General features: G+C 43.8%; 1 protein-coding gene and 1 non-coding gene across 2 annotated transcripts; one reads left to right on the top strand and one right to left on the bottom strand.

Annotated features, from left to right (window-relative positions):
- Positions 1 to 278: 278 nt before the first annotated feature.
- CAPN6 (calpain 6) lies at positions 279 to 26,024 on the top strand. Its single transcript, XM_072815824.1, has 13 exons — positions 279 to 419; positions 7,333 to 7,506; positions 16,113 to 16,244; positions 17,256 to 17,464; positions 17,985 to 18,177; positions 18,928 to 19,121; positions 19,354 to 19,431; positions 19,540 to 19,726; positions 21,839 to 21,961; positions 22,134 to 22,336; positions 22,923 to 23,044; positions 23,388 to 23,524; positions 24,359 to 26,024. The coding sequence occupies exons 2-13, from the start codon at positions 7,342 to 7,344 to the stop codon at positions 24,539 to 24,541; spliced, it is 1,926 nt and encodes a 641-aa protein (XP_072671925.1). The 5' UTR covers positions 279 to 419; positions 7,333 to 7,341; the 3' UTR covers positions 24,542 to 26,024.
- On the bottom strand, positions 2,779 to 2,887 carry LOC140628911 (U6 spliceosomal RNA). Its single transcript, XR_012026835.1, has one exon. It is a non-coding gene; the product is annotated as a U6 spliceosomal RNA (small nuclear RNA).
- Positions 26,025 to 26,376: the final 352 nt, after the last annotated feature.

Below are 26,376 nucleotides of genomic sequence, written 5' to 3' on the forward strand. Positions count from 1 at the left end.
TGTCCACATCTGCACTATTCACCCCGGGACAGAAAAGTCAGAAATCTTGCAGACCTCTCCCTGAAAGTCCTGTTTCTCCTTGGAACAGGAGAGAGCTTTCAAACGTGGCTTCCTGAGTTTTCCAATTTGCTGGTGGGTGGATCTGGAGTGGGCATCCCGTCTGCACATCTGGCAGGGGAGCTTTCCAGATTTTCCTCATGACTCAGGATCAGTTTCTGACTGCTAGGCGGGGCAAAGGCTCCTGAAGTTTCTGCGAGGCACCTCCCCCTGTGAGCAGAGCATGGTACAGCCCAAATAGTTTTCAGGTTAAGAAAGCCTGAATCTTTGTTCAGCCACACTCACTGAACAGACTTTGTAGGGGTTACCTGGTTAAGAGTGGCAGCGGCGGCAGCTGCAGCAAGGCTCCTGGGATAACTCAGGTGAGTAGAGAGGACATTTGCAGCCTTATCCTGGAATTTTATTTGCTGAATAACTTGGAGGCTAGAAGACGTGAAAAAACTTGAACTTTATAGTTAATCAAACTCTGCAGCTATAAGTTTCTGATGTGTCCGAATCCAATATGTGTGCAGAATAGTTTGAAAACTTCAAAATGAATGGAATGATTTTTGATTGGGGGATTGTGTTTGTCTGGCAATGAGATTTTTTTCTGGTGATATCGATCAGTTGTGTGTTGGTTTTTTGTTTTTGTGTGTGTGTGTGTTGCCTTCCATGACCCAAAATACCTGATAAGGAAGAACAAACCTGGAAAGGAGGCATGGAGGGAGAAACCAGGCTGATGGGACTCCCTTCTAGCTTCTGCTGACCCACAGCCGTGGGCAAATTATTGAAATTCAGGCATAATTTTGGATCTACTATGTACAAAAGGTCTTTAAAAGCCCTGGAAGTGGGATGTACAGGCTGCGCACTCTTGCACGAGAGGAAATGGCAGCAGAGGTTGTCCTTTCCACGCAGCTGGGGGTCCTCCTGCCCTGCTGACAGGTATATCTGGATCTTTCATTATTAGCCCCTGGCCAGCATGCTTTGATTCTTCTCCAATTTTTGCTCTAGCTTAAACTTTGATTTGCAGTCGGGGCTCTGTCCCCTTCTTCCCCACTACACTGCCACTCACGAGTTTCAGGGGCTTACGTGGGCTACTTGGCCAGAGTGGGCTGAGTGGGGCGAGGGGCGGGGGCAGAAAAATGTTCAGGGTATTGCAATTGAAAATTAGTTCTGAGGATTTGGAGCTTGAAGTTTGGTGAGAATCATATAGGAAAATGAAACAAATTCTAACATCCTGACAGGCACCTCCTCCCACTTCAGGATAAAGCATCACGGTTTGTATGAATGTTCTATTGGAATATGGCTAAGGTCTCATTTACTAATCTTTGTTGTGAAATTAAGGATATTTTACAGTGTGGAGGAATTAAAAAAAAGATTCTTCTGGTGGGTGCGTGGGTGGGAGACTGCTAATTAACTCTTTCATTCCTCTGGCAGTTTGTGTGCATATGCACGTGTCCACTTGTGAATACTTGGAATTTAAATACTGTTCTTTATTTATCCTTACTGAGTCCCTAGAAAGCCAGGGAAAAAGTCAAAACACTTGCTGTCGTCAGGAATAGGTTAAAAAAAAAAGTCTTTCCATGTCCTTGGGTGTTTTCAGTTCCTAAATTAAAAGCAGAAAAAAGTCCCTTTGTGACCCCAAAACAGTGTTTCTTTGATTAGCCTTGATTTGAAATCATCTCATCTTCTGACAGCTTGCAATTCAAACACAAAACTCCTAAGTGCATTCTTGTGGAGAAGAAGACAATGAGAATTCTCAAAAGCAAGAGGTCTGAGTTTTAGCACCAGCTCTGTCACTAACTGTGTATGTGTAACCTTGGGCCCGTACTTTCACCTTCTTATGAGAGTGAGGAGTGGGGTGTTGTGATTTCTAAGAGTCCTTCCAGCCTATAACATTCTATAAAAATTGGAATTAGATTCTCGCAAAGCTGTAAAATTAGCATTAGAGGATGGGCTTATTAATCCAAGAGGGGGAAAAAACGGGTAGTGGGGCAAGCCAGCCAAAAAGGAGAGGTGGAAGAGAAGGAGGGTATTGAATAGCAGAGGGGCCATTTTAAATCGGTCTTTTAAATGTCAGTGAGTGTCATAGTTAAGGCAGGTGATTTAAAAAAAAATTTATTGGAGTTCAATTTACCAACATATAGCATAACACCCAGTGCTCATCCTGCCAAGTGCCCCCCTCAGTAAGGCAGGTGATTAAATCTCATTTCCCGCTAAGACAGAAGAGAGATTTAATTTGCTAAAAATGAATGCTTTCTAATACTGCCACTGTACATCTTATATTTAACAGTTAAAGGTATGTTTACAAGCTTAATTTCATTAGATCCTCCCAACATGGTTCTCTGAAGTATACAGGACAGCCATCATATTTCCACTGTGCTTATGGGGAAACTGAGGGACAGAGCTGTTACTGACACTAAATGGTGGTATTTGGGACTTGATCCTGGATCTGCTGACTACTTGTGCTCTTTTTATGATTCTGAATTGTTTTGTATTCTTTGATAAAGTTCTTCAACAATGGAATTAAAAGAAATTGTGCACTCTTTTTTTTCTTCTTTGAATTTTTTTGAACTTCTCTCTGGATGGAGTAGATATGTCCGAGATAAGACCAGATCAGAGGACTTTTATGGTCCCGTTCAGACCTCAGGATATCTGGCCAACAACTGGAATCTGGTCAGTTATATGTTCCCTGGTAGATGCGTGTGCATTCATATGGTCTATGACTCTGCCTGTGTAGACATGGACAGCACTATTCACTGGGTCACGTGCCTGTCACACTTGTGCAGGGGCCACGCTAATCTGCTTTGTATCGTCCCAATTTTAATGTATGTGCTGTGGAAGTGAGCACCCTGTGTAACACGGATGCTGAGTTACTCTTACTTCTCCCTCTCCACACCACCCGGCAGGTTCACGTGAGGCTAGAGTGGCCCCTACTTCATGCTTGGACAGAATCCGATCCTTTGCATTCAGTTTGCTCCACAAACTCCTAATTGCTGTTACCTCTTATTTTGCTTCAAGTGCAGCACAAGGAGGAACCAAGGGCAGGGCTGGGGGAGGTGTGGGGAAGAAACCAGCTGGGGACAACACCTCAGGCACCATGCCCCCCCCCCACACTTTAAGTGCCAGTCCTTTCTCTCCCACTCACCCCCCAGGGCAAAAGCAGTTTGTAAACTGCAGACTGAATTTCCTTTATCAGAACAGTTCTCTTTAAGAAACTGAGGCAGATTTCATGTTTTAGAGCAAAATCTGGTTTCTACATTAAGGCTGACCCACAGGTGAAGAACAAGTGATTTCTTTCGTAAGCTTTTGCCCAGCTCCCCATGATTTCCAGTTCAGTGAGTAACAAAAGCTCCAACCCCCAACTGAAGCCTTATAGTCTACGTGGCAGGCTCCCTCTACTTCTCCTGGCCATTTCCAACTTTACCCTCCTCTGGACCCATCCCTCCCGCTTGCCTGCATCCACACAGCCTTCTTCAGACTTTATCTCTAAGGCAGTGGGTCCTAATTGAAATAGTACTGCTTGAGGCCGTTGTCTCAATGCAAACCTCCCCCCACTCTGTTTCACCCAACCACTCATGATAGGACCCTCAGGACACAGCGGGAGGAGGGCCTCATCTTAGATGTGCTCATTCCCTTTGTTAGCCGGAGGCACTCTTTGGTTGATTCCCAAAGCCCTAGCTTTGATTCTGTTTACAGACTTTTCTCAATACGCGGTCTTTAGACTAACCCTCTTGTCTTCACAGTTGGGTGCAGTAAGATAGCCAAGAAGGAGCATTCCCTTCTCCACTCTCCTAGGTTCTAGCAGGGCAAGTTGTTTATGACAAACCCAACTAACAAATTTCTGGGTTTCCAGAATTTTTTTTTTAAGACTTAACTCATGAACCCGCAGATGTGAAGGGTTCCAATTCTTTTGTGATCATCAGACCGTGGAAATAAAGAACCTTTTCAATATCCACCATGGCAATAAATCCTAGGCAGAATGCCTCAAAGTTAGGCATCATGTTTGCTTTGGAGGGTTTTCCTCATTTTAGCTTAAAAAAAAAAATCCCTTCCTTAAAAAGGCAGTGACCAAAAGAAGCAGTGTAGTGTGAGGGGATGCTGCACACTACATCTGACATTACACAAATCCGGGTTTGCGTCAGTTTTGCCAGTTTCTAGCCACCTCTTCTTCGAGTTGCCATTTCTGCAGATACAAAAGAAAGGACACAGATAATACCTAAGGAACGCAGCTGCCACGAAGAGATTGTGAACCGAAATGTGCTTTTCTTTTTTTTTCTTTTCTTTAAGATTAGTTATTTATTTATTCATGAGACACACACACACACACACACAGAGAGAGAGAGAGAGAGAGAGAGAGAGGCAGAGACACAGGCAGAGGGAGAAGCAGGCTCCTCTGACATGGCACTCGATCCCGGGTCTCCAGGATCACGCCCTGAGCTGCAGGCGGCGCTAAACCACTGAGCCACCGGGGCTGCCCCCAAATGGGCTTTTCAAATGAGAAATTGCCATACAAACATGAATTGTCTACTTAGGACATTCTTTTGTTCCACAGAAATATCCTGAACGACGGATGCGTGCCCCGCTCTGTGCCAGGCAGTGAGAACACTTAACGATGTGTATCTTGCATTTACAGAGCCCCTTCTACTTATTCAAAGTACTTTTACACTAACTGCCTCATTAGGTACAGGCACAGCTTAAGGAGGGCAGGATAGATAACCCCACTCCCCTGATGAGAAAATTGACTCACAAAGGAACCAAGGTCTCAGCAAATGGAACACAGTTCCCCTGTTACCTGCATTCCCAGAAATGGGGCTCAATTCTGCTCTGTAAGTCCGAGATGAGACTGCAATTTTATTCTAACGAAAGCCTGTCAAATTTCAGGCCGATAGCCTGCTATTCCATATTTACCGTGCGCCCCCAAAATGCAAGTGCCCTCATCCAGAAAGCTTGCCCTGTACGTATCAGCTCGATATTCAGCTCGATATTCTGCCTCGATATTCTGCCCTGTACGTATCAGTTCAATATTCTGCCTCTGAAAGAGTCTACTGGGATCATACTGGTTTTCAAATCAGACCCAATTTTCTTTTCAATTGATGCAGCTTCTGTCTGTAGACAGGCCTTCCTTATATAACAGGGATTCCTTTTGCAGACTCCCGCCTGACTCGCCATTTGACTGAGTAGCAAGGGAGACATGGGGCAGAGGGCCTTCCCAAGAACAGGAAATACCCATTTATCCAAAATGTTCAAGGACTAGTAGGTTCTGGCAAACTAAATACCCTAATTGCCCCAGACTGTCCCCCATTTACAATCCCCAGCTTCTGGCAGTCCACCAAACTTTCTAGGGAAAGCTAGAGGCACAGTAGTGTTTGTTATAAGTTAGAGCATACGTGAAAATTAGGGCCTATTTGTAACAGGCTCCAGAAAGGAGACTGGGCATACATTCAGATTGGCTCTGATACTGCTTAACGGAAAATTATTACTGATACCTCTCATGACTTCAAATACAATGAGATACATTTTTAATATTCAAAATATGTGAACAGAATTAAATCTGATGACTAAAGGCATTTTGGTATTTTGCAGTGTCCCGTAACCTTCAATTTGAAAAACGATTGTCAATAAATAAAGCCATATATATTTTATATATATATATAAAACTTATAGTTCTTTTCAGCTTCTTATTCCTTGGATTCAGAGAAATGGCAAGTTTGTTTTTATATATTGTAGTTTCCAAATAACACTGAATTCAATTTTTTTATGGTTTGCAAATAGGAAGACTTTTTAATATTTTTTATTTTTTTGGAAGACTTCTTTATCAGTAAGTCACTTCAATGTAATACTGAAAGGATATGAAGTAAGACAGTAGAGAGGTCTGATTATTATTTCACTTCTTGTAAAATAGTGGCTCCTTCTTTATTAACTGGAATTTGAGCTGTGTTACCTAAACAGGCACTCTTTAAAGCGCTAATTAGTTTTTTTTCAAACTTTGCCCACTTTTCAGCACATACTGTGACCTTAGTCAGATTTTCCTGTTCCCACCCGCATGTAACAATGAAATATAGATACAGTTATCTGTAAACTGTATTTTTGAAATATGTAAATTTCACAACCTTCTGCTTACTAATAATCGAGTGTCAAGAGAGAATCATTAAAATCATTATGAATCTATCTTAGTGAATCAAGCAAAGGCATTGAGAACCCTATTATCACCCCAAAACTATTTAAAATCAAAGTTGCCTTTCAAATTATCTTCATAAAAACCAGTTGTTAGGGACATCTGAGTGTGGGGCACTCAGATAGATCATTGCTTGAAGAGCTCTATATTAATTCTCTATTTAGCCATTGCAAATTTTTTTTTTAAAGAAAAGAAAGCAACAATGTAATGTATTGCCATGGGATAAGAATCTATAGTCCATCAAATTAGTGTAATTGAATTTCATAGTCTGCCTTTTAAAGCGGGCTAATGATTGCATGTTAGACTTTGAAGAAGAAAGACACATACAATCTTTCTATCTTTCCTTGTCTTTGGAGGCCATCTGCTGAGCTCTGTTGCTTGCATTAGCCTTCCTGGCCAGTAATAAAAAAAAAAAAGCAAAGCTCTTTAAATGATAAAAGGGAAGGAATTGTGTAAAAAGGCTCCTTAGAAGTGAAAGGGGCCGCTTCTCCTCTCAAGCACAAAGTGTGTGGCCCTTCAGGCACCAACTTCTGAATATAGTAAAACGATTTTTCTCTTTTATCTTTGAATTTCGAATTTTGATTGTCCTTTGCCTGAAACTCCTGTCAATGTAAATGGAAGATTGCCCTTTAAGTGACAGTGACTCAGATTTACCGAGCAATCTTAACATTTGTTATCTATTTTTCAATAATATTGTTAAGGCCCATATCGCCCCATTTGGCAGAGGAAGAAACTGAGGCCCCAAAATGTGTTAGGCACCTAGCCAAAGCCCCATGCTAAACTAATTATTTGCAGAGCCTGGACCCTACTTTCCCTGAAAATCTTCACTTTTCTTTTTTTATTTAAAAATTTTTTAAAAATTATTTATTCATGAGAAACACAGAGAGAGGCAGAGACACAGGCAGAGGGAGAAGCAGGACGTCCTGAGCCGAAGGCAGACACTCAACCAGTGAGCCACCCAGGTGTCCCTTCACTTTTCTTTTAAAGCCAAGCTCCAAGTTCCTAGCTCCAGGAATAAGTCACTGGGATGGCTACTGTTTGTCTAATTTCAGGTCATCTTCAAAAGACTTAAGGTCTTCTTCCTTCAGTGACCACAAATTTTCTCATTCTCAACATAGTTTGGCACTATGGGTCCTCCTCTGAAGCTCTTCAAAAACCAGAAGTACCAGGAACTGAAGCAGGAATGCATCAAAGATGGCAGACTTTTCTGTGACCCAACTTTTCTGCCTGAGAATGATTCACTTTTCTATAACCGACTGCTTCCAGGGAAGGTGGTGTGGAAACGTCCCCAGGTAACTTTGTTGTTTGTTTGTTTTCTACTTTCTGTCTCCCTCTCCATCTCTTTCATCGTAACTCTGCCTGGTCCACTGCGTCTCTTGCACCACCTACTACGGGTAAAGCAATTCAGGAGACAGCTTTAAAATGGCAAGTTTTATGGATCTGTGCTTCTGACTCTAGCTTGAGAAATCTTGTATTTCAGTCATATTGGGTCAGATAGCAATTTTAAAAGAACAGCAACAAAAATAAATGCCAGGCATGTTTTCTTTTGGAAGCGTATTTGAGTAAATGGAGTACCTCGAAAAGCAATTATACTCTTGTCTCTTTTTGAGTTACCTATCATAGCAACCTCAAGATAATCTGAGACCAGTGAGGATGAAAACTCCTTACGTGACCAGCATAAATGAAATGAACTCTACAATGACAAGATGGAGTTTGCACTGGGGAGGGAGACTGCTTTGCTGCTCTTTGCATACCATCACCTGGATCCCCTCACTGTTAGCCAAGTGGGATCTAAGTAAAATGTAGCTCTTTCACTACCTATTAATAGCCATTATGGTTCTCTGGAACAGCTATAGATTGTGTCTCTAAAGCAAGTCTCAGGACCTCTTCGCAAGCCTTGTGTGAGTAGGAGCTCAATGTATAGAATGATAGGATGATGGAATCTGAAGAATAAATGGCAACCTCTCCCTCTCTAATGGGTATAACTGGAAGAAGGATATTATACCTGATCTCCTTCCCAAAGTGGGTGACCAGGGACAAAGACCACAGAGGGTGTTATGAAATGCACATCCTTAGGGGCACCTGGGTGGCTCAGTCAGTTAAATGTCTGCCTTCGGCTCAAGTTATGATCCTGGGGTTCTGGGATCCAATCCCATGTCTTAGGGCTCTCTACTCAGCAGGGAGTCTCCCTCTCCCTCTGCCTGCTTGTGCTCTCTCTCCCTCTCTAATAAATAAATAAAATCTAAAAAAAATCTTAAAAAAAAGAAGTGCACATTCTTGGACCCTCACAATATCCTGAAGGCCTTCTGATCTCATGTATTGATGTATCTTTTTATGCACTCTTATGCAACCACCTCCTTCAGCAACTGGAGGTTTGCTTTCTTCAGTGAACAAACTTTTTAGTTGCAATTTCCACAGTTTACACTCCTAAATGAACTTCTCTCAAGAGCCTCTTCAGTTGATGTAGGTTGCCACCAGGTGGTGCCAAGATACATTGGTCACTTGAAGGCTCTTGTTTTTCCCATGTGACTCAAAGGACATGTCTCAGTGTTTGCCCACAAAATATGATAGCCATTGAGAGTATGAGACTTGGAGAAGTTCTCTCCATCGGAAGGAAGATTACACTCCTGACTTTCCGTGCCTCCAGTTGTTGACATCCCTGCAGATCACTGACCTGCAATAAAAATCTGGGAAACATGAGCAGAATTCACTAGCCACTAATTCGGTATGCAAAGAGGTAAGTTTTGTTTTGTTTTGTTTTGTTTTTTGCAGAAATACATGGTAAAATAGAAATACGTTGTTTGAATGCCACTCTCATGAATGGATGATGAAAATGAGGGGCATCACTCTTTTTTGATGCCTGGATCTGAAGGAAAAGACTGGATGGGGCAGAAATAGCTGAAAAGGAGACAGGAAATTGAGGAAGGTTTTCTGGGGGTTGGGGGAAATAGCTTTTTAAAATAGGACAGACTTGAAAGTATTTCTAGGCCAAGGAGTAAACAGTAAAGAAGAAGAGGTTGAAGACACAGAAGAGAGAAGGAATGATTGATGAGGGAGAGGTCCTGGAGGAGATAGGAGGAGACCCAATGGGCCGCAAAATCGCAAGCTACATGAAGCCATTTCCCAGATGTGAACCAAGCTGACAATGCTTCCTGTACTGGCCGGTCTTTAGGCATGTGCTTCCCACTCTGTCTTGGCTCAACCCTCTGTCCTTTGCCTTCTTCTTCCAAATTCTGTAGACTCAATCCTACATGGATAAGCAAGGAAGGAAAAAGACTTATTAACCATGGCAAAAGTCCATCTTGCCTCTGAAGCAAGCAATGCTCCTTCTAGGGTGAGGGGATGTCAGAAAGAAAGGGTGAATTGGGATGGGTGGGAAAAGAAATCAGCACTTATATCATGCCTACTCTGGTCCTAGAGGCTGTGTTTGGAGTTTTCCAAACATTTTTTTCGTTTCATCTTCATTTGCCATGGCTTGGCAAGGTAGGTATCTTATACATTTCTCTGATGTGATTCTTTTTTTCTGGTTTGAAAAATAAAGGTAAATATTACTACGTCCATTTTATTGATGATGAAACTGCGTCTCAGAGAGAAGGTAAGAATTTACTCGGGGGTCAGACTGCTGACACCCCAGGATTTGAATCCAGGTTTAACTCCAAAGCCCATGTTGGTTTTCATGCTGCCATGCTGCTGTTTCAAGGAGACAGAGTTATTTGTGTGTCTTCGTTTGCTAAAATTAATAAGTTTCCCACCAGTCAGCTCTCACATTCCTCCTCCCTGGGTTGATGCTGTATGTCCATGAACTGATCCATATTCTCCCTTTTGAGAGCATACTGTGAGCCTAGTGTTAAGCCCAAAGGGAGGGTCTTGAGAAGCATTTATTGAGAGCCTATTCTGTGCAGTTTGTAGACACAGCCTGGGGTGAGGCACTCCCATTGTATCTGGAGAGATGGATATGGAGCTATCAAAGAGTTAAATAATAAATTAATGCCTGATATAAGAAATGCTGTTTTCAGGCACACAGACAGTAAATCCTGGAGGGGTTTGAAGAACGGGCAGATCAGCATAGATTGGAGTGGCTGGGGCAGGGGCCTCTTGTGGAAAGTGAGGGAAAAACAAGGTTCTGGACCACCATCTGAGGCTCAAAAAGCTGTGGATTCCTTTCCAGCCAGAATGGAGGCCAAGCCTGTGGTCAACAACCACGTCAAAGTTCTCTGGCCTCCCATCAGGAAAGCCGAGAGACAGCCCTGGGCCTCTCTGAATTGGCTCAGGAAGACCAGATGGGTCGTTGGCCTCACCCACTTCATTGGCAAGGTTGAGAGCCTGGTTTGCAGGGAAGCTTGCAGACATCTTGTCCCTTGGCATGCCACACTGCTTCATCCCCAACCAGGACTATTTTCTGAAGTCTCTAAGATGGAGGAAGCGTGATTAACCTAATAGTTTCTGTTTCTTTTCTTTCCTGTGTTCAAAAGGCTTTATAAGCCTCCATGCCTGTAAACCCCACTGCTTGTTGAACCAAATGACTTCAGCCAAGCCCCCAGTATCCTCAGGCAGGACTGAATTTCCGCTTCTTCCCAATTGCTACCTCCTTTCTGTGTCCTAGGGAGCCACTTTAGATAGAACGGGATTTGGGGAATGTTTTGTAGTTATTCAGGGCCAGCTCATATGCCCATACCCTCCAGAAAAACATCCTTCTCCTAAACTCCTCCACTGGTCCAATGGCCCCAGCTGTTGTCCTAGCTTCCTGGGCACACGAATATATTGCTCAAGATGTGTACTACTAAACTTCCCTGCCCTCCTGGAGCTTCAACATATATAGTCTTAGTAAATTCTAAGTTGTACCAATTTACACTGACTTACAGTGTAAGGCTTCAGGTGAAATTTTTAGGCTAAAATCTGGCTGCCAAATTCCCACAAAAATCCCTTTTCTTGCTTTCTCCAGCCACTCTCCCCTCTTACCCGTCTCTGGCTTTTTTCCTGACTGACTCATACCCAGCTACAGCAGTGTCTTAGAGTCAGACACATCTAATCCCTAACTAAAGTGCAACAAGCCCTCATGGGGATCTGCACAGCCAGCTGTGGGGAAAGCAAGGGCACCTGCACAAGATCTTCTGTCAGCTCTGGTCGAGTTTTGAGTTCGGTTTCTACTCACCATTACCCTTGCCCAGGTCCTTCCATGAGGAATATCCACCCTAGGAGCCATTTCACTACACGGGGTGGGAGGAGGGTGATGAGGGTCTGGATGAAAGGCAAAGTGGTAGGAATGGAGGGAAAGTTTGATGAAAGGAGACATTAGAAGCAGAATGCATAAGCCTCTGTGACAGATTGCCTGGGAGGAAACAGTAAAGGAGAAACACTTTTCTCTGTGATGATAGCAGTTTCCAGCTACCCACTGAATGTGGAACCTCTGTACAATAGTTTTGGCCTAGACTGGTCATAAATTTCTCATCCTCCCCAGAGATCATGACCCCAAACTAATTAGGCCTAATGTTTGCCACTGGTGACACAGTCGAAGAGAGTTGAATGGGCCCATCCTGTTTATCTCCATCTGTCCTGTTTCTTTTCTTTTCTTTTATTTTATTTTGTCCTGTTTCTTTTAAAGTGTGCCTTCTACCAGCTTTATCACAGCACAATTTATATACCCTAAAATTCACCTGTTGTAAGAGTACAATGCAATGATTTTTAGTTGAACTCACAAAGCTGCAAAAACTTCATTACGGTCCAGTTGTAGAACAATCACATCATCCCGTAAGACCTTTTGTGCCCATTTGCAGTGAGTAAACACTGCCTCCCTGCATCACAGGCACTCACTAATCTACTTCAAGTTTCTATCTAGCTTCACCCAGCTCTAGACATTTTACTTGGAACAGAAGAGTAAAAGTAACTGGTTTCTTTTGCTTAGCATAGTGTTTTCAAGGGTCAATCATTTGGCAGCATGTAATCAGTTTGCCCCTCCTGTGGCTGAACAGTATTCCATTACATGGATATGTAAATTCTTCCCAATAAAGCAGTTTAAGATTTATACCTGGAGTCTTCTATCTGAAGTCTAAAGGTTCAAATCAGAAGACAACTCTGTAGTTACTGGTTGCCTACACTGGAAGTGGAAGTTTGGCTTAAGGCCTTAAATCTCAGGCTTCATATTGAGTTTTCCTTGGAGAGGTTATTTTACTGATGACAAACTCTTCATGCAAAAGCGAAATTCCCCAATAGGTAAAGTGAGCTCCTTGAGAGAGGCTGGTCCAACATGGGTCTCTGAGCCCAGCTCCACCTACGAATGCCCTGCCTGGAGATGGTTCAATTTTCTAAGGCTGCTGGTTTTCTCAGCATCCTTTCATTTTACTGTGGTTCTTGAGGTTTACCTGGGACCTCAGTGTGTATTGCCTGCAAATTTCACGTGTGCAAAAAATTGCAAAAGGTACAGATGTGGTAGGTGTAAAGGGAGTCACATAGAATGACATGTATGGGTCTTCAAGGCTTGTAATCGTATGCCTCCTTCCCCCTCAATCTTTCAGAGGTCTCTATGAAGGGAGATGAAGTGAGAACATTGGGAAGGACTCTCAGTGCTCAGCTAAGAGAACATATTTCCTAGAGAAGCTGTTTTGCTTGTAGAAGGCTATGGCTTGGGGATGGGGATATGCAGGGACCATTCCTGGCTTTACTCTTGGTGTCCAACTTCCTAGTTGTGTGTGTTTCCCCCTAAGAAATTATTTTGCCTTGACAAACAGCCCAGTTCAAGGATCACAGCAACTGTGCCAACACAGCTGGGAGCCATTAAGGGCCCAGCATCTCCCCTCCCTCTCAAGCCACCCAAATATGTGAATATGTGAGCTGTGACCTCTCCCCAACTCCATTCCTTACCAGTCCAGCAGAGCTAAGGCTGAAATATCCCATCTGCACTCTTCATCTCAGCTCTGAGTTACAGAAAAATTTCTCCCGCCTTACTTCCTTGCTTCCAACACGAAGACACCCCATTATCCACAACCAGGGAAAAAGTCAATGAATGGCCATTTCATTATTTTCAAATGTGACACCCAAAAGTCCATTTGGCCACTAGATCCACACTGGCTTGTTACCCTTTACCCTTTCTCCCTTCTGAGCTTTCTAGTCTCTGACTTCCTTCAAGAGGTAGAGGATGTGGCATAATAAAGATTTTCCCCCTAGTTTCACGTCAAGGTACTGACACACATAAGAGATTGATTCACATTCAGTGGATTAAATTCAGGAGTTGAAAGACTATTGGTGGTATTTAGCCTGGAACCAAAAGCTACGCTATAACTTATAACTATAACTTTTTGGCAAGTCTTCCAGAAGGATGAAGAGCTTTTGCCTAAAAGGGATAAGCAGAGAGACATGAAGCACTGGAATGGATAACTGACAGAGGTGGTTGCAGTTCTGTTTCTGAAGAGCTGCACAACATTGCCCTTTGTGTGGTGGCCATCGATTAAAATAAAGGCAAAGCGGTGGACTAGCTGAGGTCTTGAGTGTTCTTTCCTAACTATATGTACTTCTGAAGAACCTAAAACTCCAATCCTCAGTCTCCTGCTAACTTAGCCGCATGCTAAGGGGGGAGTTTCTGCCCTTCCCTGAGCCTGTTTTTTCCTTTGTGATAGATGGGTTTAGTAAACAGTCCCCTAAATTTCCTTCAGCTTTGATAACCTATGGCCTGTTAATTTTTCATGCTTTAAAACCTATTGTTAAATGGCCATCCATCATGTATTAAGAAAACAGGCATGGGTCAGTTTACAAAGGGAAATGGAAAATAAGGAACTCTTTTGTCCCAAATTTATATGCTTTCACAATGACATACAGCTACACACACACACACACACACAAATGACCACATTCAGCTTAGATCTACAGGAGAATATTGCTCAGTTTCTCAATTTGAGTTCTGTTTACTGGTATTCACTTGTTTATGTGACCCTTTAGGTCTTGAGTAAAACCTGGCATGCCAAAAGTGTTAGCTGAGCCTGAATCCCTGCTATGAAATGAGAGCCACGTGGAAATCCAAGACACTGTAATGTAATGCCAACCACTAATAACTTTATATAAAACCAGCAAATAATTTGCCTTAGTAATCTAAAAACACACTTTTCCATACATCCATGTTCACTTTATTATTTTTCCATGCTAGGCAACTATTATTTGCATCATCAAAACCCAAGAAGTCATTGTAGACCTTTATGTCTCGCTCCCAATAAAATGGTGACACCTGACCCACAAAGGAAAAGCTGTGTTTAGTTTCATCTTAAAAAGGCCAAAGAAACAATTATAAGAGAAAGAATATCAGGGACTAATTCACCCAACACACCTGCTCTATATTGAGTAAGTGGAAAAACAGGCAACTCTCAACCCATAAATATATATTAAGATAGAAGTCTTCTTCTAAGACCAAAAAAGTAATGATGCGACACTAGGTATGCATCTAAAAAAAAAGAGAAAAGACCAGAAAATCCCAAACTGAAAACCCACCTAACCCTCTCCTTTTGGCAGAGGGATGCCCAATTAATCTTCAGTTTGGATTTGTCCCTGCCTAGAATGCTTATTCCTTTCCAGAGCTATTTTGGCTTTTAAATAATATAGGGAATGTTTCATTCTGTAGACCAGACCCTTCATCAGGGAGAATTATGTCCATTAAAAAAAGAGGTTTGAGAACCAGGAAAATATAGCTGTCTCTATTTAATAAATTTTAAAAGGATATATGTCTAGATTTTCTTTCCATTTGAGACTAGGATTTATTTCTGCTGGGTAAGCAGAATGTCAAGGTACCGGCCAACAGCCTCTTCCACAAAGCTTTCTCCAGCTACTCAAGACTTCATTGGTATTTCCTGCCTTTGAACTCTGCAAGTGCTGATTCTCTGAGTCACACAATCATGTCTTCAATTATGTGATGTTATGTATGCAGCTCTGCCTTTGTCCACCCCTGTCTCTCTACCCATTATGCCTCCATATCTCTCCCTTGTCCAACTGCCTAACGCTAGTCACCACTAAGGCTTCAACTCCAGTATTACTACTGCTATTCAATTTATCCTATCTATCACCAAGGAGACTTTGGGGATCCTTCCTCTAGACACCTATCATACTTGGAAAATTACTCCAGTGTGCCCTCAGACATTTTGTCATCATTATATTATTTGTGTCTCATTAATGGCACAGCTGCTGACATGTTGAGGGAAGAAACACACATATGCCCCAAACAAATGCTACCCTCACTCTGTCTGCTTCCCTCAGAACATCCTCTGTGGGGGAAAAAAAAGTGTGTTGAAGTGCTCCTGTGGGTAGTCTATTACCACCTGCTATTAGTACTGCTGCCATCTTATATTCATCCAAAGATGTGGAAAAATCTAGTTGCCATGGAGACTGCCATTGCCTTTGCTTTATGTTGGGAAGGGGCTTTCTGTACAAGGTCTCCAAACTCATTTTCCCAGGGAGGGAGAAGCATTCATCTCCATAGGGCCTTGTCTTTTGAAATGCAATTACCCTTCCAGGCCCAGGTGCTTCAGAAAATCTCCTCAAGACCAATAGGACCAGAAAGAAATGTGCTAATCTCTAGTTCTCTTCAAAAGCTCACTAATTGAGTGAAAACTCTTCCAAACTGCAATGCTAGCTCTAAGGGCCCCCACTAGCATATCTCAACCTGTCCCATTACATCCTCTTCTTCCGTTTGTCCTGCCACTTCCCCACATAATCCTTTCCCTGTGGCCAGATGATCTCCTGCTTTGTATTTCCACCCACAGACTGCCTCCTGCCCCAGACCTTCCCTTTATCCGACTTATGGAAGTTCTAGTCGCTATCTTCGACCCCACCTCTTCTGTAAAGTCTGCCCTGCCTACCTCAGCTCACACTGACTCTCAGGAAACACTTTTCACACCCTGAGAACCAATTATTGTATCCACAGGACATCTGTGATGACCCCCACCTGATCGTGGGCAACATCAGCAACCACCAGCTGATCCAAGGGAGACTGGGGCACAAGCCAATGGTCTCTGCATTTTCCTGTTTGGCTGTTCAGGAGTCTCACTGGACAAAGGTATCTCCTTCTCTTGTGAAACCTCACTCAGTTTCCACTTTCTTGTCTTTCTTAGTAATTTTGGGAAAAGCCAGGTCGTAAGTTTATTTAGATTTTTAAATTCCTGAATCATGAGAATCTTCTACAAATTATGAGCATTTTTACAAATACAGAAAGTTGAAAGAATTTTGCAGTGAACACCTATATACTCACCTAGATTCTTACCATTAACATTTTACTCTATTGGCTTTTTCACACATTAGTTGTGTGATTAATTTTCTCATTTGCAGCACTTTGACTTATTAGCTCTGCATACTTGTGTTCTCTGCACCGATTGGGGTATAGAGCCAGCAGGGGCCAGGAAGTCACAGATATGAATAACAGAAAAGACATGAAATGTAGAAATAGTTCCTTGAAAAGGTCCTAATAAATTATTGAGTACAAAAATTCCTTTGGCATTTAGGTAGAGTTGAAGGCAAAGAAGTGTTGACTTAATTTGACTTGATTTTTCTTCAGAAAAATAATTTTAGAAGATTAATGTGTAATTGCATATAAAAAGGACGGTTTCCTCAACATAATTTTGTTCAAGGTGTGAATAAAATCTATGTAGAATCTACGTAAAATCTCTAGGATGGACCTTTAAAAACTGAAAGTACAAGGGTCTTGTATTTTCAGTGATTTTATCTTTTAAAATGCCTTACTTAGGTGGTTAAACATACAAGCATGAATATGTTTGTGTAGATGGTTTCTCATGATCGAGTTTATAGTTTACCTGTGGGAAATAATTTAATCCCTAACTGGCTTCCCCCAGTCACCCTGTGTTTATTCAGGGCAGGCATGGTAGTATTATCCTCAGCAAAATTGAACTAGGGAAGCAAAAATGCCCAACCTAAGACTTCCCTACCTAGACCCAAACCAGATATATTTGGTGTGCTTCCTGTTGCCTTATAGATTTGCCGAAAGTCAACCGCCACTCAGTATTTGGATATGGTCTGGTGAAAAACAGTTGTATGAATGTTCTTATATTTCCAGACAATTCCCAACCATAAGGAACAGGAATGGGACCCTCGAAAACTCGATAAATATGCTGGGATATTTCGCTTCCGTTTCTGGCATTTTGGAGAATGGACTGAGGTAGTGATTGATGATTTGCTGCCCACCATCAATGGAGATCTGGTTTTCTCCTTCTCCACCTCCATGAATGAGTTTTGGAATGCTCTACTGGAAAAAGCTTATGCAAAGTAAGGAGGGGAGTTGACCAATCAGTGGTCAGGGTACACAAGGGAGGGAAGGTTACCTTTGTCCTGGGGAGCTCATTCTTTCCCAGCTGGGCCCCTTAGTTTAAATTGGGTAGGATATCAGTCAGATCCAAGGCATTGCTTTGGGCATGGAAATGGCTTCAGAAATCCTGGATGATAGAGAAATTAGCTCTTCTTGTTCCCATTAAAAACCTTCCCTGCTCCTAGGTAGCCCTTCCTGCTTCTCATCTGCAGATCACATGGCATTATGGCCTCACATTTTCTCCTTCCCTAATATTCCCCTGGAGAAGGAAGCTTCTTCATAGACTGTCCTTGTTCAACATAACCTAAGCCTAGAAATCTCTGACTATAATCTCAAAATAAGATATCTTCATTTCATACCTGGAAGAAAAGTCAGCTGGTAAAGGCTGGCTGGGTGGGGACTGTTCTAATTCTTGGGAACAAGATGTACTTGACCTGGAAAAATCATGTTACCAAGATAACCTTGCATATTTGCCCCCAGACTGCTGGGTTGTTATGAAGCCCTCGATGGTTTGACCACCACTGATATCATTGTGGACTTCACTGGCACATTGGCCGAAACCATTGACATGCAGAAGGGAAGATACACCGAGCTGGTCGAGGAGAAGTACAAGCTGTTCGGGGAGCTATACAAAACATTTACCAAAGGAGGACTGATCTGTTGCTCCATTGAGGTTTGTGGTCACCGAAAACAACCACTCTTTGCTCACACTACAAAATTAGTAGGAAATGTCCCCCTTATCCCCAGAGACTCGGGAAAAGGCATTATGGGACTCAGAAAACTGACGTATTGAGTCCTGGATCAGAGGCCCCAGAGCTCTGTACCTTTTCATCCTTTTGTACCAACCACCCTGTTGGGGGCTGATGCAATTTGTGAGCTGGTGTCAATAGCCTCTGCCAGATAATTCATCCTGCCTCTGCCCCTGGATGTGGAGGGTATAGCTGCTTGCTCATACATGGAGCCAGCCCCACCAAAATGTTCCAGTTGTTCATATCAGTGTACTACTGTGGGTAGTTTCAAGCTGAATTGTTTGAATTCTTATATGAAGCTCTTTATTTCCTTTCTTTCATTTGCTTTGTGTCAAGTAAGGTTTCTGGATAAAATTTCTATCTGCTTAGGGATAGGACTAGCTTCCACCACACTGGGGTAAAACAATCAAGGAAAAGGTTGGACCTCCCAGGGATCCCTGGGTGGCGCAGCGGTTTGGCGCCTGCCTTTGGCCCGGGGCACGATCCTGAAGACCCAGGATCGAATCCCACGTTGGGCTCCCTGCATGGAGCCTGCTTCTCCCTCTGCCTGTGTCTCTGCCTCTCTGTCTCTCTCTGTGTAACTATCATGAATAAATAAATAAAATCTTTAAAAAAAAAAAAAAAGGTTGGACCTCCCAGGTCTTGTGGCCTTACATATCTTTCTTTGCTTTCAGTCTCCCAATCAGGAGGAACAAGAAGTGGAAACTGACTGGGGTCTTCTGAAGGGCCATACTTACACCTTGACTGATATTCGCAAGATCCGTCTTGGAGAAAGATTGCTGGAAGTCTTCAGTACTGAGAAGCTCTACATGGTTCGCCTGAGGAACCCCTTAGGACGACAGGAATGGAGCGGCCCCTGGAGCGAAATGTGAGTGACATTTCACTCGGACTGCCACATCTCCAAACCCTGTAGTTCTCAAACACATTCCTCCAGACTGTAAGTGGGCTGTCGATGTTTAGTGACATCTGTGGGCTCTGGGACCCAGCCAGAGGTGAAATAAAGTGGGCCCAATCCTCATGTCTTGTGGTTCTTCGGTGTCCTGCTTACAGGAAGTCAATGGTAAACCTAACGGCTTATCCTTTCATTCGTTTGCCTTCAGTTCTGAGGAGTGGCAGCAGCTGACTGTGGCAGACCGCAAAAACCTGGGGCTTGTTATGTCTGATGATGGAGAGTTCTGGTGAGGATGGGGTCTTCTGCGCTCAGGGCATTGGGGCTCCTGGGTGGAACTACAGTGGTAGGTATTCAGTACCATCTTCATTTTCCTCCTGCCCTCCTCCCATACAAGGATGAGCCTGGAGGACTTTTGCCGCAACTTTCATGAACTGAATGTCTGCCGCAATGTGAACAACCCTATCTTTGGCCGCAAGGAGCTGGAATCGGTGGTGGGATGCTGGACGGTGGATGATGATCCCCTGATGAACCGGTCGGGAGGCTGCTATAACAATCGTGATACCTTCCTGCAGAATCCGCAGGTTAGATTCGTTTTTTTTTTCTTTGCCTCCAACTTCTCAAGGCAATAGGAACTCAGGTCCCACCTTACAGTATTTCTTTGACCTCAGGTTTTCTTTTTTTTTTTTTTTTAGTTTAATATAGTTTTTATTGAGATATAGTTGACATATGACATTGTATTAGTTTTAGGTGTACACAGAGATACACCTGCCAGCTGTCTGGGATCTCTTCTCCTAGATTCTAGATTCTAATAATGCCAACTTCATGCTTCTATTCCTCCAGCTATAGGGTTAGTAGCTTCCTAAACTCAGGAAGCTATGTTAACTCAGTGTACCCTTTTGCCCTTAAATACTTAAATATCTGTTTAACAAATTACTTTTATTAGACCTCAGTTTTTCAATTTGTGTAATATTCAGCAACCAACGTGCCTAGGGATTGGCTCTGACGCTGCAAGTCACGGCAGACTGTGTCCCTTTGCAGAGAAGTATGTTGGCAGCAGTACTCAATCACAGCTATCTCCTCTGGTTGCCTCTCCCCTGGTGCCACATCTCTTGGTGTGGCTCTTTGCAATTGTCCCTCATTGGACAGAAAGAATCTACTCCCAGACACCCTCTTGATTCTTTTTCATTTCTTGGCTGATCAACTGTTCTCTGGGGTGCACATTTACAATATGTATCTTCTTTCTCATGCAGTAAATCTTCTGAATGCCATCATCATGCTTCCCTTTTCTCACCCAGACCCAGGTCATTTTGCCCAGGATTTAAAGCACTACCCTGTCAGTGACCTCATCCCATCCATCTTCCATTACAATGTGATTCCACATGATACGTGATGGGTCAAGCCCAGGCATGCCCCAAAGGAAAAAATCCAGGCATCCAAAGCCCAAATCTATAATTATCTTGACATACTGATGAGGTAACCCACAGGACACAAGAATTCTGACTGTACTGCCACCTTACATAGGTGTGTCTTTTCTTTCCATGGGCTCCTTAGCCAGGCATTTTGAAGGACACTAAGACTAGTAGGCTGATTTATTTAATGCATACATTTCCCCCCATTCTTTCCATCCTAATTCTCTTTAAAGAAAGGAAGGGGAGCTACTGGGTGGCTCAGTGGTTGAGCATCCGCCTTCGGCTCAGGGTGTGATCCCGGAATTCTGGGATCGAGTCTCGCATCAGGGAGCCTGCTTCTCTCTCTGCCTATGTCTCTGCCTCTTTTTCTGTGCCCCTCATAAATGAATAAGCAAAATCAGAAAGAAAGAAAGAAAGAAAGAAAGAAAGAAAGAAAGAAAGAAAAGAAAGAAAGAAAGAAAAGAAAGAAAGAAAGAAAGAAAGAAAGAAAGAAAGAAAGAAAGACAGACAGACTCCCATTGCGCCACCTCATCCCCACGTACAAACGTGTAAATGTTTCAAATATCAGGCACATCTACCAAGCTAGGGAAATGGGCTTTTGTCTTCACTCTTAACTGTCTGCGTAAGATTACGGGCCTTGTGAACCTATGGTTCTGAATTTATTTTATTTATTTATCTTATTTTCTGCTTCTTGCTAAAGGGAGGGAGAGGAAAAAAGCAGAGAGAGAGAGAGAGAGAGAGAGAACAATCAGATGCCTTTTAGTTTTACTTCCCAACAGCACCATGACTCCCTCAGATGATGTTTCAAAGTCTCAAGCACAGGTCTGCAGCTTCCCTGAAGAGGTGGTAGTGAAGTATCAGTTCTCTGAGGAAGTGCCAGCTCCTCTGGGCTGGCTATAAGAGACTAGCAGAGGGTGATGCTATAGTGTCAGTTTAAGTCAAACAAAAGGGACTTTTCCCTTTATAGATTCTGGAATTTTTCTGCATGCAGCTTTTAAGAGCAAGGGATTTAATATAAAATAAACCCAAGATCTTACCAAGATGTATACCCTCTTTGGCATCAAAGACCTAGGCATGAAGTTGTCTCTCAATCCATGCTAAATGCTATAGGGAGAAGCAATATATGATCTATACTTAGTAGTCCATGAATCATCCGAGGCCTCATCCATTGTCAGGTCAGTGGCAAGGCCCAGAAAATAATCTATTTTTCTTCCCTGAAATCTGAGCTGGCTCATCTGAAACAGAAGTGCTAACTAAGCTCCTTGGTGGCCTTTTTTCCCTTAGTACATCTTCACTGTGCCTGAGGATGGGCACAAGGTCATTATGTCACTGCAGCAAAAGGACCTGCGTACTTACCGGCGCATGGGAAGACCTGACAATTACATCATTGGATTTGAGCTCTTCAAGGTAAGAATGGGTCTCTGGCACAGAGAGAAGAATAGCAAATAGGATCACAGGATGGCCTAGGATTCTGGGGCTGACGATAGATCCCAGGATAAAGAAAGCCGAGGACCTAGGATCTCCTAACACAAACTGTGATTTGAGCAGAATGCAGCATTTCATCCTGTCTCATTTTCAGGTGGAGATGAACCGCAGATTCCGCCTCCACCATCTCTACATCCAGGAGCGTGCAGGGACTTCCACCTATATTGACACTCGCACCGTGTTTCTGAGCAAGTACCTGAAGAAAGGCAACTACGTGCTTGTCCCGACCATGTTCCAGCATGGCCGCACCAGCGAGTTTCTCCTGAGGATCTTCTCTGAAGTGCCCGTCCAGCTCAGGTTCAGCTCCCTGGGCCAGCCCTGCAGACTCCTAGTCTCTGCTTTGCCTCCACTTTTAACCCCCTTGGCCCAGCTCCTCCTCTGCAGATGTACAAAAGGACAACCAGTTCGAGTCAGACTTTGCTGAAATGATGGTGGTAGCAATTTTTCTCAAAATGGTTATGTTCCTAACCATGAAAAATTCCCCAGTAGAGGTCTGAGCTTCAGAGCTCTGAGCTGCCACTTATCTAACCTAAGCTTTTCCATTTATACCTATCTTCCATTCTCTCTGGCGGACCGTATTTTTCTCTTAAACAGCTGGCACTCCTCACTGCTCCTCTATTACGTTCCAAGTGCTGGGTCACCAAAGCTACCTTTTCACCCCAGCCCGGCTTCACTCTTAACTGTCTGTTTCTGATCTTTATCTCCTGGTACTTAATGCCAGGGGAAAGCAAAACAGACTCAAAATACAAGCCATGTCTGAGAAGGAATAGGCTAGGTCACTCAGCATTTCATGCTTTTCAGCAGCAGTGTCTGTTTTGGCAGGCCTATCCTCTCATCGGAGGGCATCCATCATCAGCGGCATGTCTTCTTTTTGCTGTTTCAGGGAACTGACTCTGGACATGCCCAAGATGTCCTGCTGGAACCTGGCTCGTGGCTACCCGAAAGTAGTCACCCAGATAACTGTTCACAGCGCTGAGGGCCTGGAAAAGAAATATGCCAATGAAAGTAAGAACTGCAGAGGTGTCTAGGAAACCAAACTCCAGTTTCCTTTACTGTATGTATGGTTAGAAAAGGCAGTCACGAAGAATTCTCTCCAGGGGTAGTTTCAGTCTCGGGAAGTCAGGATGGCTGTCAACCTGGAATGAGAACAGGTTGTAAACTTCTTTGGGCAAGGCCTATATGCTCTTCGTTTTTATAGAGGATGGAAAAGAAAGGGAATTGGGAACAAAGGTTTAAGGTCATTCTGGTACCCAGGTTTTAGGCTCAAAGTCCCAGTGAAATAGTTTCTCGACTATCTAGGAAGAGAACTGTAATCACTATGTTAAGAGCGGCTGTTGCTTTGTTCCAGCGGTAAATCCATATTTGGTCATCAAGTGTGGAAAGGAGGAAGTCCGTTCTCCTGTCCAAAAGAATACTGTTCATGCCATTTTTGACACCCAGGCGATTTTCTACAGAAGGACCACTGACATTCCTATTATAGTGCAGGTAAGCGTGTGAACAGGGACACCACCTGTCCCTCACCCTGGGATGGCTCTCATTCCATTTCAGATGCTAGCTTATCCCAAATGCCTCAGCTATCCAGGATAGAGAGCAGGGGTCATCCTGGTCTTTGGCTGTTTATTTTTACTCAAAGACACCTCCCACTAAGCACAGACACTGACTTCCTTATTAATTTCCATTGTAAATATCCTCTTCTCTGGAGGTCCCTTTCATTGTGGACGAAAGCCTACATGCTCACAGGCACACATGTTGACATGTACTATGAAATCCCATGAGGGGAAACATAGGCCAGTTCAGGTAACCCTTATCCTGCTGGGTCAGGATGGACCATTATAGTTTGGCTGTTTCCCTGACTCAATGCTTCTGCCCAGCTGCCTTTACAAAGCCATCTCACAGCCTGAGGCTGATCTTGAGCCCTGCTGGCTTGCTTTTCACCTCTACTCTTTGAGGTATCTTCCTGTTAGCCAGAGATGTATTCAGGAAAGATAGTCTCCTGGTTTTATTTTTTTGTTATTTTTATTTTTTTAAAGATTTTAAAAATTTATTTATTCATGAGAGACACAGAGAAAGAGGCAGAGACATAGGCAGAGGGAGAAGCAGGCTCCCCACCGGGAGCCCAATGTGGTACTCGATCTCAGGACCCTGGGATCATGACCTGAGCCAAGGGCAGACACTCAACCACTGAGCCACCCAGGTGCCTCAGTCTCCTGGTTTTAAAACAGACCTTTCTAAGTACAGTGCTGGGTTCTAGATGCCGCTGGGCAAAGTCTGGTCTCACAGAGGGTGGTTCATATTCGCTCTCTCGATTTGTCTTTCCAGGTGTGGAACAGCCGAAAATTCTGTGATCAGTTCCTGGGGCAGGTGACTCTGGATGCTGACCCCAGCGACTGCCGTGATCTGAAGTCTCTGTACCTGCGCAAGAAGGGTGGCCCAACTGCCAAAGTCAAGCAGGGCCACATCAGCTTCAAGGTTATTTCCAGCGATGATCTCACTGAGCTCTAAATCTCCAGCTCTAAGGAGTCCTGACAGAGCTTTCCATCCTTTATATTTTCTGTCAGATGCCAGGTCTTAACTAATTCATAATCTTTTGAAAGAAAGAAACTCACAGTAACTCACTTTTCCTTTCTTCTGAGAAATTCCCCATACCTCCCGATCCAAGTAGCATCAGTAGCTACATAACCTATATACCTCCAGCAGCTGGACAGGGGCAGGTGACAGTCCTATGTGGAGATCATACAGATGTTTGCCATCCAAAGATCGCTGGGGCTTCCGGGGGTGAGATTTCAGCAGGACAACAACAGCATGGATACCCTACAGATGTCTTTGCTGCTTTCAGGTGCCCAGTGTTATCTCTCCTGTAGGGCATGTTAAGGAAGGAGGAGGGGTGATCAAGGCCAAGCTGGTCTAGCCTGACATCCCAGCTCCTGACTTAATACTACAGACTTCCCAGCAACATTTTCACCAGCAGCTAGAGCCTGCTTCTAAGTCCCCAGCCTTTATCACCACCAACACCAGTGCCACCTCCAACCACCACCACTGATCACCACCACCATCACCACCTCCGGAAAGTGTAGTCCTGCCCTAACCCAAGTCACCCCCCACAGTAGGTTTCACCTTCATGTTGAGGAAGCTTCCTAGGTGCTTAATGACGAGCTGAGAGTTCAGTGAGGCCTAGACAGCAAGCAGGGCCTGAGCTCCAGCTCTGTGGAAGCCAGCTGTGTGCCGCAAGAGGGAAAAGTGGAAGAAGCTGCAGTGGGAGACAAAGCCTCGGTCCCCCACCCATCCACACACACCTACACTCACACACGCGCACATGGGCGCGCATGAACTATGGTTCAGGCAGTCAGTGGGCAAGAGGAAGGATGAATCAGTACCACACCCCCCCCCGAAAAGATGAGAAAAATCCACCCAGGCGTAGTCTAGCCAGTTTGGGGCCCCTGACTGCAATGTGAAATCTCCTGCTGCTGCTAGGTTTACAAACAAGCCCATTGTCCTGTGCCTCCTAATATCATTGGTACTGAAGCCCCATTTGGGGGCTTGAGATTTTGGGTCCCAGCCCCGGGCCCCTCAGCTTTTGCTCCGAGTTGGGTAGCTTCACTCCCTGGGGGCGTTTGTTTGCCCTCTTGTGTTTTCAGTATTTCTACAGAATTTCTCTAGAGTCAGTCATTCTAGAATGTTCTTCCCTCCATCTCATCTATCAACAGTCTACCCCTCCTTCAAGGTCCAGCATAAATGCCACCTCCTCCATGAAGCCTTCCCTAACCCCTCCCAACCCCCCACCTCTGACAGTTATTTCAATGCTTCTGCAATGATGAAGATAAAACATAGTTGTAGTACTTAGTCTAGTCCAGCACGCATTCATTTACAAATATATTTTGTAGTTTTTTTTTTTTTAGCTCACTCATTTCCTACCATGTTTTTCAGTCTGTGTAACTTCTGCAGTGCCTTCACCACACTGCCTTACATAATCCAAACCACAATAAAGTTCACATTCAATAAAGCGACCAGTCTTGACTTGATTTGTTGGCATAGGAAAGACAGCAGAAATGACCATTTCTTGAGGCTTGTTTTGGAGCCACTAGAGTTGGGAGTGGGGATAGGGGAATCTGTGCAATCTAGGCCTAGCAGGGTGGTGGTGGTGGTGGTGGGGGAATGGAGAGGTTTGGATGATGGGGGGGCTCTTCTATTCCACATTTAGGGATATTTGCATGGTATTTGGGGTTATACGATTTTGAAACCCCTGTGGGATTGGACTCCAGGCCAAAGCCACAGTGGCCATATCTTTCAAGGGCAGACCTCCCAATGGAAGAAAATACCAACTCTTTCCTCCCGGCATC

The sequence above is a fragment of the Canis lupus genome, chromosome X, assembly GCF_048164855.1.
Source record: "Canis lupus baileyi chromosome X, mCanLup2.hap1, whole genome shotgun sequence".
Taxonomy (NCBI): Eukaryota; Metazoa; Chordata; class Mammalia; order Carnivora; family Canidae; genus Canis; species Canis lupus.